Below are 13,288 nucleotides of genomic sequence, written 5' to 3' on the forward strand. Positions count from 1 at the left end.
CCAAAGATTATCCCAGTCTCACATCACTGTGGCTGAAGCTGACAGGGACTTGAGGCTTTTTCCTTTCTCCCTTTCTTTATGGACAAGAGCTAGGCTTCTGAACCTAACCCTACACTACTTGAATTTGGTCCATTCTCTGTCTCTTATCTTCAATAATGGGTTCCCACTTCCTCTTAGCTGAAAAAACCAGCATTGAATGTAATGAAACACCATTTTCTGGGTGAGACCTGGAGGCTCCCTGGAGCTATCCAGGCTGATATGCTAATGTCAGACTTTGGCATCAGTCTTGTGTATGGAGTTCTTTGAGCCTACCGGGGACCACGAGCCAGAACCTGGCCCCCTCAGAAAAGGCATGAGGAGCAATGGCCTATAGAAATCTCCGTGTGGCTGGAACCATTCTATGTCTGCCATCGACCGGGTCAGGCACCCAGAAAGGTAAGCGTCCCAAAACAAACCCCTATTCTGGTGAAAATTGCTACAAAGAGCCGAACAAATGGATAGAACTCCCCAAAAAGAAACGAGTAAAGACCATGACGTTACACGTCGCCGTGCAGCTATCTGCAGAGCTCCCCCCTCCCCGGGAGGGGAAAGGGGAAGCCCCAGACCCCCGTACCAGCCATCCACCCTTCAGTACTGAGGCTGAATGTCAAAACACATGAAAAACTGCCGACCAGGGGGAAGGGAGGGTTGCCGGGAAGCCTCTGGGTCTCACCCAGAAAATGGCATTTCATTGCGTTTAACGCTGGTTTTCTTGGGGGAGCCCCATCGGCTTGCCCCAATAGCTGAACCGGGAGAAAGAGGTACAGAAACCCCCACCTCGACCAGTCCTGTCGCAAGGCATCAACCCCGAATACCTCGCAGTCGGGGAAGGGTGCCACAAACAGAGGAAGGCGCCGCGACCATGCCGACACGAAGAGGTCCACCTCGGAGCGCTCGAACATCTGGCAGAGCCAACGAAAGGAGTCGGCATCGACCGTCCATTCTGTGGACAGGGGAACGAAACGAGACAGGCCGTCTGCCAAGATGTTGGACACTCCCCGCACGAGAACTGCCAGGAGAGCCAAACCCAAGAACTCAGCAGATGAATCACCCGAAGTGACCAGCCCCAAGGAGCCAAGGACCGCATCAAACTCCCTCGGTTCAGGCAATGAATCACCGGGGAGCAGTCCGAATAGAGCCTGATTGGCAATCCGTGGGGTGACCCAAACCCTCTGAAGAGCAAACCACACCACTGCGTACACCCGCACCGTGCTGTGGGACTGACAGAAGGACGGACCCCACCAACCCTGACCAGCCTGGTGGGCACTGGTCACAAAGCCCCAGCCAAGAGACGACTCATCCGTGAACACATCGAGCGAGGGCTCGGGCAGGTGCCAAGGCACTGAACCCCGAAAAACCCAAAGATGAAGCCGGCGACGCAGCAGCCGACAGAAAACCCCCAGGGGACGAACCCAGCGATTGCGTGAGAGGAGGAAGGGACGTCCCCGAAGGAACCAGAAAAGTCGACGAAGCCAAACCCGACCCGGCGGGTAGACCATCATCGCGAAGTTCAGGCTCCTGCACAGACCCTTGAGCAATCGCCGGGTGACCCAAGAGCCCCCCAAAAACAGGTGCATGCTGGACCGCAGCCATAGGAGAGACTCCGGAGGAAGAGACAAGAAAGCGGTCCGAGAGGCCTACACAAGACCCAGCCAGGTCCAAACCAGGGAAGGAACCAGATGGGGCTTCCTCCAGTTCACCAAGAACCCGAACCCGGCGAGCTGGTTAAGAACCAAATCCCTGGCAAGCAGACAAGAGGACTGGCTGAGAGCCCAAACCAGCCAGTAGTTGAGGTAGGCCAACACCCGAACACCTTAGAGACGCAGACGGGCCACGACGACCCGAGTAAGGTGTGTGAACACACGAGGTGCCAGGTTCAACCCGAACGGGAGACAACAAAAGCGGTAACCCTGACGCCCCACAAGAAAACCAAACCAGTCCCTGAATCCCGGATGAATCGGGACGTGCCAATAAGTGTCCCGGAGGTCCAGGGACACCATCGAAGAGTCCAGCGCCAACAGGAGCGGAACCTGGGACAGCGTAATCATCCAAAAGAAGGGGCAATGAACCCAGGGGTTCAGGTGGGACAAGTCCAGAATAAACCGCAGGTCCGCACAGTCCCGTTTCGGTACTGGGAACAGACGGGAAACCCATCTGAGGGATGTCGTCATTTCCACCACGCCCAAACGAACCCACTCCAAAATGACCCAACAGACCGCAGGAAAAGGGGCCTGCCCCGCCAGCCTTGAACCCCCCAAAGGAGGAGGGACCACCCAATGCCACTTCAGGCTGAAGGAAACGACCCGAAACGCCCCAAATCGTAGGACCAGGCATGGGCGAAAAGCACAAGCCTTCCCCCCATCGGCAGACCTGCTTCTGCGCCACGGCAGAATCCACAAAAAGGCAGAAGACAAAAAGGCGAGGACATCCTTAGAGCCAGGGCCCAGGCCGATTCCAGAGAGGAGGCAAGCACCGCCTGCCAAAACGTGAGCCGGGAGGCATAAAACAGCGAAATCGCATCCCGTAGGATCGGTGCAAAGAGCATCAACAAGGCAGCCGACAAGCGAGCCGCTGAGCCCAAAGCACCAGACCCAGGAACAGCCCCAAGTATCCCCACATCCTTCTCAAACCAGTCCAAAGACAGCTCCAGGAAGGAAAAGAAGCGTAAGGCCGAAGCCAAGAGGCCACGTGTGCACAAGTCCTCAGTAACCTGCGCAGCCGAAAGGGAGGGAACCTGCACATGGAGCTGCACGATGCCAACATCATGGGGAAGGGCAGAAGCAAACAAGCACTCATTGAGATGCTCAAGGTCGCCCTCCCCAAGGAAACTTGAACCACCATCGAAGCCTCATGCAACTCAAGTGTGCGGGATCGACAAAAGGAATGCTAAGCCTCCAAGCAAACACAGGACAGTCTGCCAGCCAGGACAATTTCGGAACCTCATAACGAAACCAGAAAGGGAACGACGTCCCAAACCTGAAAGATGACAGCTCCATCACCGAGGCATAATCCGGGTCACGTAGGCGGTAAGCCGCAAGGGCTGCCCACACCACAGACGGTACACATATCAGGCACACATTTCCATTGTATCATGCTAATTTATGTATATATACAGTCTATTTACACACTATACACTATCACACACTATATACATTCACCATCAACACACTCAGAACTCTGCAAGTGTCAGCTGCCACACTCTCACATCTCCAACATCCAGTTTCTCCCTCACTCATCCAACATCTTACTCGCCAACATTGCTCCTCCCACCATACTGTTATTGTTTGTATTACACTTATGTATACTTATATATACTTATCTACATGTTTTATTTACCAGAACTATACAAGTAAGCCAGTATAGTGTCCAAACTTTACAGTGGCCACCATACACTGCATGAGAAATCACACAGCAGCCAGCAGACGACGCTACGATTACGTCGCCTCCCTCTCCAAAATAGCTCCTCCCAAAATACTCCTGTTGCTGTTATTACATTATATACACACATTGTATATACCCATGTACAAATGTGTTCACCATAGTAAACCACTAAGTTAGTATGATGAGCAAAACAATAGTGGCTGCCACACAGTGAAGCTACCTCGATTCTCTCCCTCGCTCCCTCACCGCAATTCCTCCTCCCACAATACTATGCACAGTGCTTATTATAACCACAATCTTGCTGTTATCACAATACTGGTCACTAAATCCTGTAAATACATAATTGACCACAAGTTTATTTTGTAAAGGAGCCTAAGAAGTCATTTGAAGATTCCTAGATGGATGAAATAATGCTGTGGTGCTGTGGCTAGTGCTGTGAACATCGTGAACAGCATTGAATCACTAATATTTGAACATTGTGCACAGTCATTATCACACTCAGGCTCTTCTGTAATACTATCATGGCTAAATAATACAAGTTATATATATATTTTGACATTATTAGACGATGCTGTGGTCACATGCTGAACAGCAGTGCTGTGAGCTCATGCTGCATGCGCCGGCCTTGGTTGCTCACTCACTACTGAGGCTCTCACACCCGGGAATGTGGACCAAGGTTTTTTTTAAAGATAGAGTCTGTTTACAAGAGCCCTGAGAAAGCTGATGTGAACCTCATGTAGCCGAGGGAGTTTTGAATGGAACGTGAAAAATACAAATACCCGGAGGCGCATAGCGCACCCCAAATGTGGGCATGCAGGTGAGTTGTGCAGTTAAAGGGTAAAATGTAATGAAATGCCATTTTCTGTGTGAACCTCGGAGGCTCCCTGAAGCTATCGGACTGATATACACTAGTCTGGGGCTCCAATCACATGCTGTTCTGCTTACCAGGAACCATGAACCAGAACCTGCTTTCCTCAGAGAGGCCCAGAGAGCAATGGCCCATGAAAACTTCACTCGTTGAGAAAATATCTATGTCTGCCATCGACTGGGGTTAGGCACCCAGAAAGTTTGGTGACCCAAAACAGACCCCAACTGGTAGAAAATTGCAACCCAAGACCGAACAGAGGCCAAGAACTTCCCCCCAAGAAAAACAAGACAACAAGCAAATAAATCATCATCAAACCAACGTGCTACTCATTCGCCAACACCCCCTTCCCCAGGGAGGAGGAGGCCCCACCCCACCCGAGCCAGCTGCCTGCTCTCCAGTTTGGAAACTGAGCAAATAAAAGAAAAACCGCCAATCAGAGAAAGGGAGGGTGCCAGGAAGCCTCCAGGGCTAACCCAGAAGATAGTGTTTCATTATATTCAACCTAGGTTTTCTGTGGGGAGCCCTGCCGGCTCCCTGGAGCTAGATACCCAAAGATAACTAAAAAAGGAACTTACCCGGGAGGCGGCAGCACCGCGTGCCTCATGACGAAGATGGGACAACTGGCTGCAACTGACGGCCACAGGCCACACAAGGCCACTGAGGGGCCCGGAATGTTCACAAGATAACGGATGGCCAGGATTCTGTTCGACCTCCAAAACCCCCGTGTCCAAATGTCAGCCCAAGACATGTTCCCAAAAACAGCAGCCAGAGCCACAAACTTCCGACATCATGGGCATGTGGGTAGACCGCAGACTGGCTAGACCTGAAACTCTGCGGATGACCTGAGAGACCTGTGCCCTGGAACAGGGAACGAGGGAAATTGGATCAATCCAAAGTGCATCCTCGGACACAGAACCCGAGGTGCACAGGTAACAGCATAGAGCCGAAACCAGACACAAAACATGATGCAACCCTGGCCTGACCAGCCAAGCATCAATAACCTCTCAGACCCCTTTGGAAGCCTGCCGTCTCATTCTTTGCCAGATAAGAAGGAGACGGCTGCAAACAAACAAAACGTCCACCAGGACCAAAAGAGCAAAAACCTCTGCGTTGGAGAACATGAAGCTCACCGACCCGACCTCAGAAGCAAAAGCCAACAAAAACAAAGCCTTTTGAAAACAGTCTTGGACCGAAGGGGGCCATAACAAACCAAGGAGAAGAGGGAAAAGAGAGCACCCAATCCAAAGACCAGGACAGCTCGAGAAAAGCTTATGAAACGGAGCTGAAGTGACATCTACCGCAAACGCAAGCTGCAGCGGCTCCGCCAGCGCTGCATGATAAGAGGCAACAGTATTCGGCATAAGATGTTGGTCCTGAAATAGCCAAGACAGGAAAGACAAAAAACCACGAACAGAAACAGAAGGCAACCTACGAAGAGAAAAGAAGTGGCAAAAAGAACGCCAAGAGACTTCATACAGGTGCCAAGAAGACCGCAGGTAAGACACCACGAGAGTTGAAAAGAATCCCTGACAGGAAAATGAGGCCAGATGAGACGTTAGCCCCAGCTGGCTTCAGTCGACGAACTAATGAGTAGGCGGCCGGCTTGGGTGGGTAGGGCCTTGCCCTCCTGGTTGGGTGTGTGCGAAAGAGAAATGCATCTGATTTGCTTGTTGCCTTGTTTTTCTTGGGGAAGCTCTTGGACTCTGTTCGGTCTTGGGTTGCAATTTTCTACCAGTTGGGGTCTGTTTTGGGTCACCTACCTTTTTGAGTCCCTAAACCCTAGTCAATGGCAGACATGAACATACTCTCAGAGTGGAGTTTTCATAGGCCATTGTTCCATGCAGCTCTGAGGGAACCAGGTTCTGGCTCATTGCTCCCAGTGGGCAGAACTCCATGTGACTGAAGCCCCAGACTAATATAGCTAAAATCAGTCTGATAGCTTCAGGGAGCCAATGGGGCTTCCCACAGAAAAGAAGCAAGATTCTTGCAGAGATAAAATATAAATGTGAGAATCTTGTACAAAGATATAGTAAAAAATATATAAATGCTACTCGATAACTAATCCACACATCAGAAGATGAAGAAACAACGATGTTTCGGTCCGTCCTGGACCATTATCAAGACGTGTCTTGATAATGGTCCAGGACGGACCGAAAAGTCGTTGTTTCTTCATCTTTGATGTGTAGTTTGGTCATCATATCTTCAGCCACGTTATTGCTACTTACTGTGCTAGATAATTTATCCATGAGTTCCTGGAGTTGAGATCTAAATTTGGAAGCCACAGAGATAAAAGAGAGTTTGCCACGGACTGAATGGCTCTCTCCAGAGGCAGCAAACAGACCTTGAATAAACTTATTATGTGCCTCTTGAACTAGTGCTTCAAGTGATGCATGAAGGGCATCATTATTCTTCTCCAAAAACTGTGCCTGTAAAATGGATGAAAACTTTAAATGCCATCAAATACAGAATATAACAAGTTCTAAGCTCCAGAAATTTATACAAACTGAATCAGCATTATATCGTCAATTTTTTTTTTTTTGGAAGGATGGGGGGGGGGGGGGGGGGGGGGGCAGAAATTCAACGACCATCACAACAAAATAATGAGACTATACTTTTTTTACATTAACCCTTAACATGCTCGGGGTTTAATATCCTGTCATCCCCACAGGCGCATGTCATTTTGAAAAAAAAAAAATTATTTTTTCTTCCTAACCTGTTAATTTGTGTTCACTGATCACGGGAAAAATAATAAAAAAATCGTAAGTGGCATATATTGCCCACTATAGGGCGGGGAAGTCTAGCAAATTATAGGCGCTGACTCAGCGAGCATCCCAGGCGGTCTGTTGCTCGCAAGCTGTCAGGCCGGAGTTGCCACAAAGAGATAATTACCGAATTATTTCAATGTCTCTGATTGATTTTTCATAGTTTTTTTGCTGTAATATTATTCAATAGTGTGTAGTTTGATATATTTATATAATAAAATGAGTGAATCATTGCTGTACTCAAAAATATGGTGTGCATATTGTTGATTCAATTATGTTCATCAATCAGTGAACAAATACTTTGTCGGTTATTACATTATAAGCACAGGTTATATATAAGTATCTGCATGTTTTGTTCACTATAACGAACCACTAAGTAGCTATTATGAGTCAAAAAGTAACGAGGAGTGACCGCCGTTTACCAGCCAGCCACTCCTGCCCTCCCTCCAGTCATCTGACTCACCCACATTCTCCTCCCACAATAATGTTTTTGCTATAATTCACTATATACAGATGTTATATATAAGTATCTACATGTTTTGTTCACCATAACTGTACATCTAAGCTTGTATGGTGAGTAAAGGCACAAAGATGTGGCTACTCCATAATAATAATGCATATACTTATAATGCAATGCGTTATAAGCTGGAAGAAAATAAGGAGGTTGAAGCAGTTGAAAAACCAGACTTCAGGAGAGGACATTATGGTGACCTTAGAAATTTTTTTAGTGAGTATAATTGGACAGACTTGATGCTAGGCAAGGAAGTGAATGAGATGTATGGCAAGTTTTGTGAAATATATGATAAAGGCACAAAAAAATTTATACCAAAACAGAGATGCAGAACTAGGAAACAGGATTGGTTCAATAGAAATTGCGAGAGGGCTAGAGACCGAAAGACACAAAAATGGAATCAATACAGGAAGAGGCCGAACCCCCAAACATACCAGCGATACAAAGATGCGAGAAACAACTACACGGCAGTGAGGGGAGAGGCAGAAAGAAATTTTGAAAAAGGGATTGCGGACAAATGTAAAACAGAACCAGGTCTATTCTATAAATTCATAAACAACAAATTGCAGGTAAAGGATAATATTCAGAGGTTGAAAATGGGAAATAGATTCACGGAAGATGAAAAGGAAATGTGTGAAACACTAAACGAAAAGTTCCAAAGTGTGTTTGTACAAAATGAAATCTTTAGGGAACCAGATACAATAAGAATTCCAGAGAACAACATAGAACACATAGAGGTGTCTAGAGACGAAGTGGAAAAAATGCTCAAGGAGCTCGGTAAGAACAAAGCAGCTGGCCCAGATGGCGTTTCACCATGGGTTCTGAGAGAATGTGCATCTGAGCTCAGCATTCCACTTCACCTGATCTTTCAGGCATCCCTGTGTACAGGAATCGTAGCAGACGGGTGGAAACAGGCTAACATAGTTCCAATCTACAAAAGTGGCAGCAGGGAAGACCCCCTCAATTATAGACCTGTATCATTGACAAGTGTAATAGTGAAAGTATTGGAAAAACTAATCAAAACTAAATGGGTAGAACACCTAGAGAGAAATGATATAATATCAGACAGACAGTATGGTTTTCGATCTGGAAGATCCTGTGTATCGAATTTACTCAGTTTCTATGATCGAGCCACAGAGATATTACAGGAAAGAGATGGTTGGGTTGACTGCATCTATCTGGACCTAAAAAAGGCTTTCGACAGAGTTCCACATAAGAGGTTGTTCTGGAAACTGGAAAATATTGGAGGGGTGACTGGTAAGCTTCTAACATGGATGATAAATTTTCTGACTGATAGAAAAATGAGGGCAGTAATCAGAGGCAATGTATCGGAATGGAGAAATGTCACAAGTGGAGTACCACAGGGTTCAGTTCTTGCACCAGTGATGTTTATTGTGTACATAAATGATCTACCAGTTGGTATACAGAATTATATGAACATGTTTGCTGATGATGCTAAGATAATAGGAAGGATAAGAAATTTAGATGACTGTCATGCCCTTCAAAAAGACCTGGACAAAATAAGTATATGGAGCACCACTTGGCAAATGGAATTTAATGTTAATAAATGTCATGTTATGGAATGTGGAATAGGAGAACATAGACCCCACACAACCTATATATTGTGTGAGAAATCTTTAAAGAATTCTGATAAAGAAAGAGATCTAGGAGTGGTTCTAGATAGAAAACTATCACCTGAGGACCACATAAAGAATATTGTGCAAGGAGCCTATGCTATGCTTTCTAACTTCAGAATTGCATTTAAATACATGGATGGCGATATACTAAAGAAATTGTTCATGACTTTTGTTAGGCCAAAGCTAGAATATGCAGCTGTTGTGTGGTGCCCATATCTTAAGAAGCACATCAACAAACTGGAAAAGGTGCAAAGACATGCTACTAAGTGGCTCCCAGAACTGAAGGGCAAGAGCTACGAGGAGAGGTTAGAAGCATTAAATATGCCAAAACTAGAAGACAGAAGAAAAAGAGGTGATATGATCACTACATACAAAATAGTAACAGGAATTGATAAAATCGACAGGGAAGACTTCCTGAGACCTGGAATTTCAAGAACAAGAGGTCATAGATTTAAACTAGCTAAACACAGATGCCGAAGAAATATAAGAAAATTCACCTTCGCAAATAGAGTGGTAGACGGTTGGAACAAGTTAAGTGAGAAGGTGGTGGAGGCCAAGACCGTCAGTAGTTTCAAAGCGTTATATGACAAAGAGTGCTGGGAAGACGGGACACCACGAGCGTAGCTCTCATCCTGTAACTACACTTAGGTAATTACTCACACAGTCAGCTGATCGGCGGCCGCCCTCAAGGCCAGACGCACTAATATTTCTCCTCCAACAATACTGTGTGGTGTTATTACGCTATATACACACATTATATATAAATATCTACCTGCTTTATTCACCATACTTGTACAAGTAAACTGGTATGGTGCCCAAAGACCATCGTGGTAACCAGTAAACAACACCGTCGTCTGCACGGTGGCGTCGTGCAGACGACGCCACCGCCCTCACCAAAATGGCGGCTCCAAACCTTCTCTTTCTGTTTATACCCTCTATACACACGTTATATATAAGTATCTACATTTGTGTTCACCATAGCGAACCACTAAGCTGGTATGCTGAGTGCAGTCAATAAAAGGTGGCCACACACAGTCAAAAGACATCGCCACCACCCTCCCTCCCACAGTATTACTCCTCCCTCCATGGCGCACAGCGCTAAATATCACCACAATCCTGCTATTATCAGAACCCTGGTCAGTTTTATCACAGTCAGGGGTCTTCTGTAATAATATCATCGCTACATAATAACATGAACAAGTATAATTTGGCATTTTTAGGCGATGCTGTGGTCACAAGTTGAACAGCAGTGCTGTTAGCTCATGCTGCGTGCGTCAGGCTTGGTTGCTCACTCAATACTGAGGCCAATAACACCCGGGAGTTTGGCCCACGATTTTTTTAAAAAATGGTGTCTGTTTACAAGAGCCCTGATGTAGGTGTGGTGAACTCCGTGTATCCGCGGGCTGTTTAAATCTTGCGTAGTACTCCAACACATCATATGACGTGATGCGCAGTTGACTGGAACAACGTCCAGCACGTCATATGACGTGATGCGCACTTTAAGGGTTAAAATAAACTGTGTGCACAACTGAACAGCAGTGGTTGCCGAAGAGATATTTCCTAATTTTCCTATAATTCATTTATTTCCATTTTATAACTGGAAACATATTAAACATAGCACAACAACAAAATTCCATACAATACAATCTTCCATAAAAAATAAAAATTTTAACAACACAGTATAACAGTCAAAGAATAATATATGAGAGAATATATTTATTTGATTGAGACTCACTGTTTGATAGCACACAGCACCAGCAAAATGTCTGATAAGAAAACCTTCATCATCTCTAATTTCTCTGTGATCTCTCAACTTGCTCTTCCGAGGCAGAGCCAAACGGAAATGATTGTTGTGGTTGTTATGGACAGCTGCAGTGAAGTGCGTGTGTGACGACTTGGGAAGTTTGCTCTCTTCGTCTAACAAGCTGATAATTCCACATCCTTTGGCTTCAATCACATCTAAAGAGAGAGAAATTAATTCTGGATATCAATACTATCTAAATACAGCATATCAGACACATTGTGAAGCACAGTAGTCTATATACACTAGGGACAAAGGACAGGCATGGCAGGGGAAAGTGAGGCAGGGAGAATGTGAAGCAGTCGAGGTAGGGGAAAGTGAGGCAGGCAAAGCAAAAGAAAGTCAGGCAGGCGAGGCAGGATGAAAGGTCAAGAGAAATGAGAATGTGCCAGCTGGTTTGTCTCCAAGATTCATATGTTAAATAATACAGTATAACATTTCTAGTGTTAGTTCCACATAAAAGTAAGCCAATAGAGGAGAACCAGTGCTAACAACAAGAGGCATTTAGGAGCAAACTTACCAATACAGTCCTGGTTATCAACGTAAGAGATTTTTCTTACACCGAGTCCTTCCTTCTCATACAGTGCCTGTTCTTCTTTCAAAATACGTTCATTGAAGAACATTTGTAGTTTTTCATTGCAGTAGTTGATGCAAAACTGTTCAAAGCTGTTCACTGGGAAGTACTCTGACGGTAACAAGAATAAAGAATTAATTTACAAACTTGAAGTACATTATTTAATGAATTAAGGCAAGCATCTAAATATTAACAATTATGCAATCACTTCATATCTGCTGAAGCAAAAAAAAATTACAATATTTGATGCTTTAGTAAAATATTTACACATGTTCCAGTGCCTGAAAATGGCTTAGTTTAGTAGACTAGAACAACAACATACTAGATGCATAATGAGAGCACAGGAAAATATAGCTGGTGTTTATGTTGCTGTAAAGTACCGTATATTCTTTAACAATGTTAAATGTTAACACCTCTCAAACAACTGTCACCCAACTGTCAATTAGGCAATCTTTTCACAGCACCTGCCTCCCTACCACAGGATGGTAGAAAATGGTATAATTTATATGTGGTTTACTTGTAGCTGTTTTCAAGAGTTCTTCAAATAATGCCTAACCCCTAGACTTCCCAAGTGATAGCTTGATTAATAAGTCTACTGCTGGTAGCAAGCTATAGTGGTAGTGGAAGCTTCACAAAATTGATAAAAGACTGGTAGAAATAGATTGTTTGGCCAACATGTTTGGGTCACTGGGCCCTGTGGTGTTAGGTGCAACTGTCAATTATATATGAAAAGATCGTGTACAAGTCACTGGATCTTGTAGTGATGACAATAGCTGTATTTTACAGTGAATGATTGCTATTGATATATATAATGTAATATAGAAAACCCTAGATGAAAATATTTATAACTAAAACTAATAAAAAGCTAAACTATCCAGTGTCAGCAACTATGAATAACCAACCAAGTAAATATCAATGCTCAAAATTATACAGAACTCCTGTGATATTTTGCAGAAAGACAAAATGCTTACCAAACCCAGCAATATCCAGAATGCCAATGTAATAGGATGAAGAGGAGAACGGGATACTCTGGTTGATTCGATGAACAATATAGTCAAACAGTTTGCTGTACATGGCTTTGGCCAATGCATCCCGAGCACTGCTGGCTTCATATGTTTTCAGTGGAACCCTGAAGTGTGCAGAAGTAGGATAAAAATAAGAATCTATTACTGATAAAAGGGATAACATTTCCACTGTTCCCATGTTCTAGTGAATCAAAGCTAACATTATGGTATTACTATATTAATTAACTGATTACAATAAACCTTCTTTAGACTCTTCACAATGAGTAAGGATAAAAATAATAGAAGCTTTTACAAGTTAATAAAATAATGCATGATTTTACTTACATGATGACAGTGCCCTTCAGGCCACCCTTGCTGGTTTGCATAACACGAGACAATAGTGCCTGGTTGAGCTCCGATGGGTCCACGCCCATCAGCGCTGCTGCTGTTTTCAAAGATGCGTCGCATGCAGGAGACACCATACAACCACCTGAAGAGATTTATCTTATATCTTGATTTGCATTGAACACATTGCTTAACACAATTTAAGTTCTAAATTGACAACTTTGATATGATGCATACTACAGTACTGGACTGTATATTGCAACATCAGTCAAGTATTGCTGCATACAGTGTCAATAAAGTATACATGTAAAATACACAAATATTCACTCAAGATGATTCGATAATAGTTAGGGGAATAGAAGGAAG

General features: G+C 44.7%; 1 protein-coding gene across 7 annotated transcripts in view; it reads right to left on the minus strand.

Moving 5' to 3' along the window:
• Window positions 1–13,288, minus strand: part of jar (Myosin heavy chain 95F jaguar) — a 371,085-nt gene that overhangs the window by 100,367 nt on the left and 257,430 nt on the right. For all 7 annotated transcript variants that reach the window (XM_069332229.1, XM_069332227.1, XM_069332228.1 and 4 more), the window contains 5 exons: window positions 12,923–13,067; window positions 12,545–12,702; window positions 11,520–11,684; window positions 10,934–11,157; window positions 6,514–6,714 (listed from right to left, as the gene is read on the minus strand). In XM_069332229.1, the coding sequence (XP_069188330.1) occupies window positions 6,514–6,714; window positions 10,934–11,157; window positions 11,520–11,684; window positions 12,545–12,702; window positions 12,923–13,067 (893 nt within the window). The remainder of the gene's footprint in view (window positions 1–6,513; window positions 6,715–10,933; window positions 11,158–11,519; window positions 11,685–12,544; window positions 12,703–12,922; window positions 13,068–13,288) is intronic.

Source organism: Procambarus clarkii, chromosome 27 (assembly GCF_040958095.1).
Source record: "Procambarus clarkii isolate CNS0578487 chromosome 27, FALCON_Pclarkii_2.0, whole genome shotgun sequence".
Taxonomy (NCBI): Eukaryota; Metazoa; Arthropoda; class Malacostraca; order Decapoda; family Cambaridae; genus Procambarus; species Procambarus clarkii.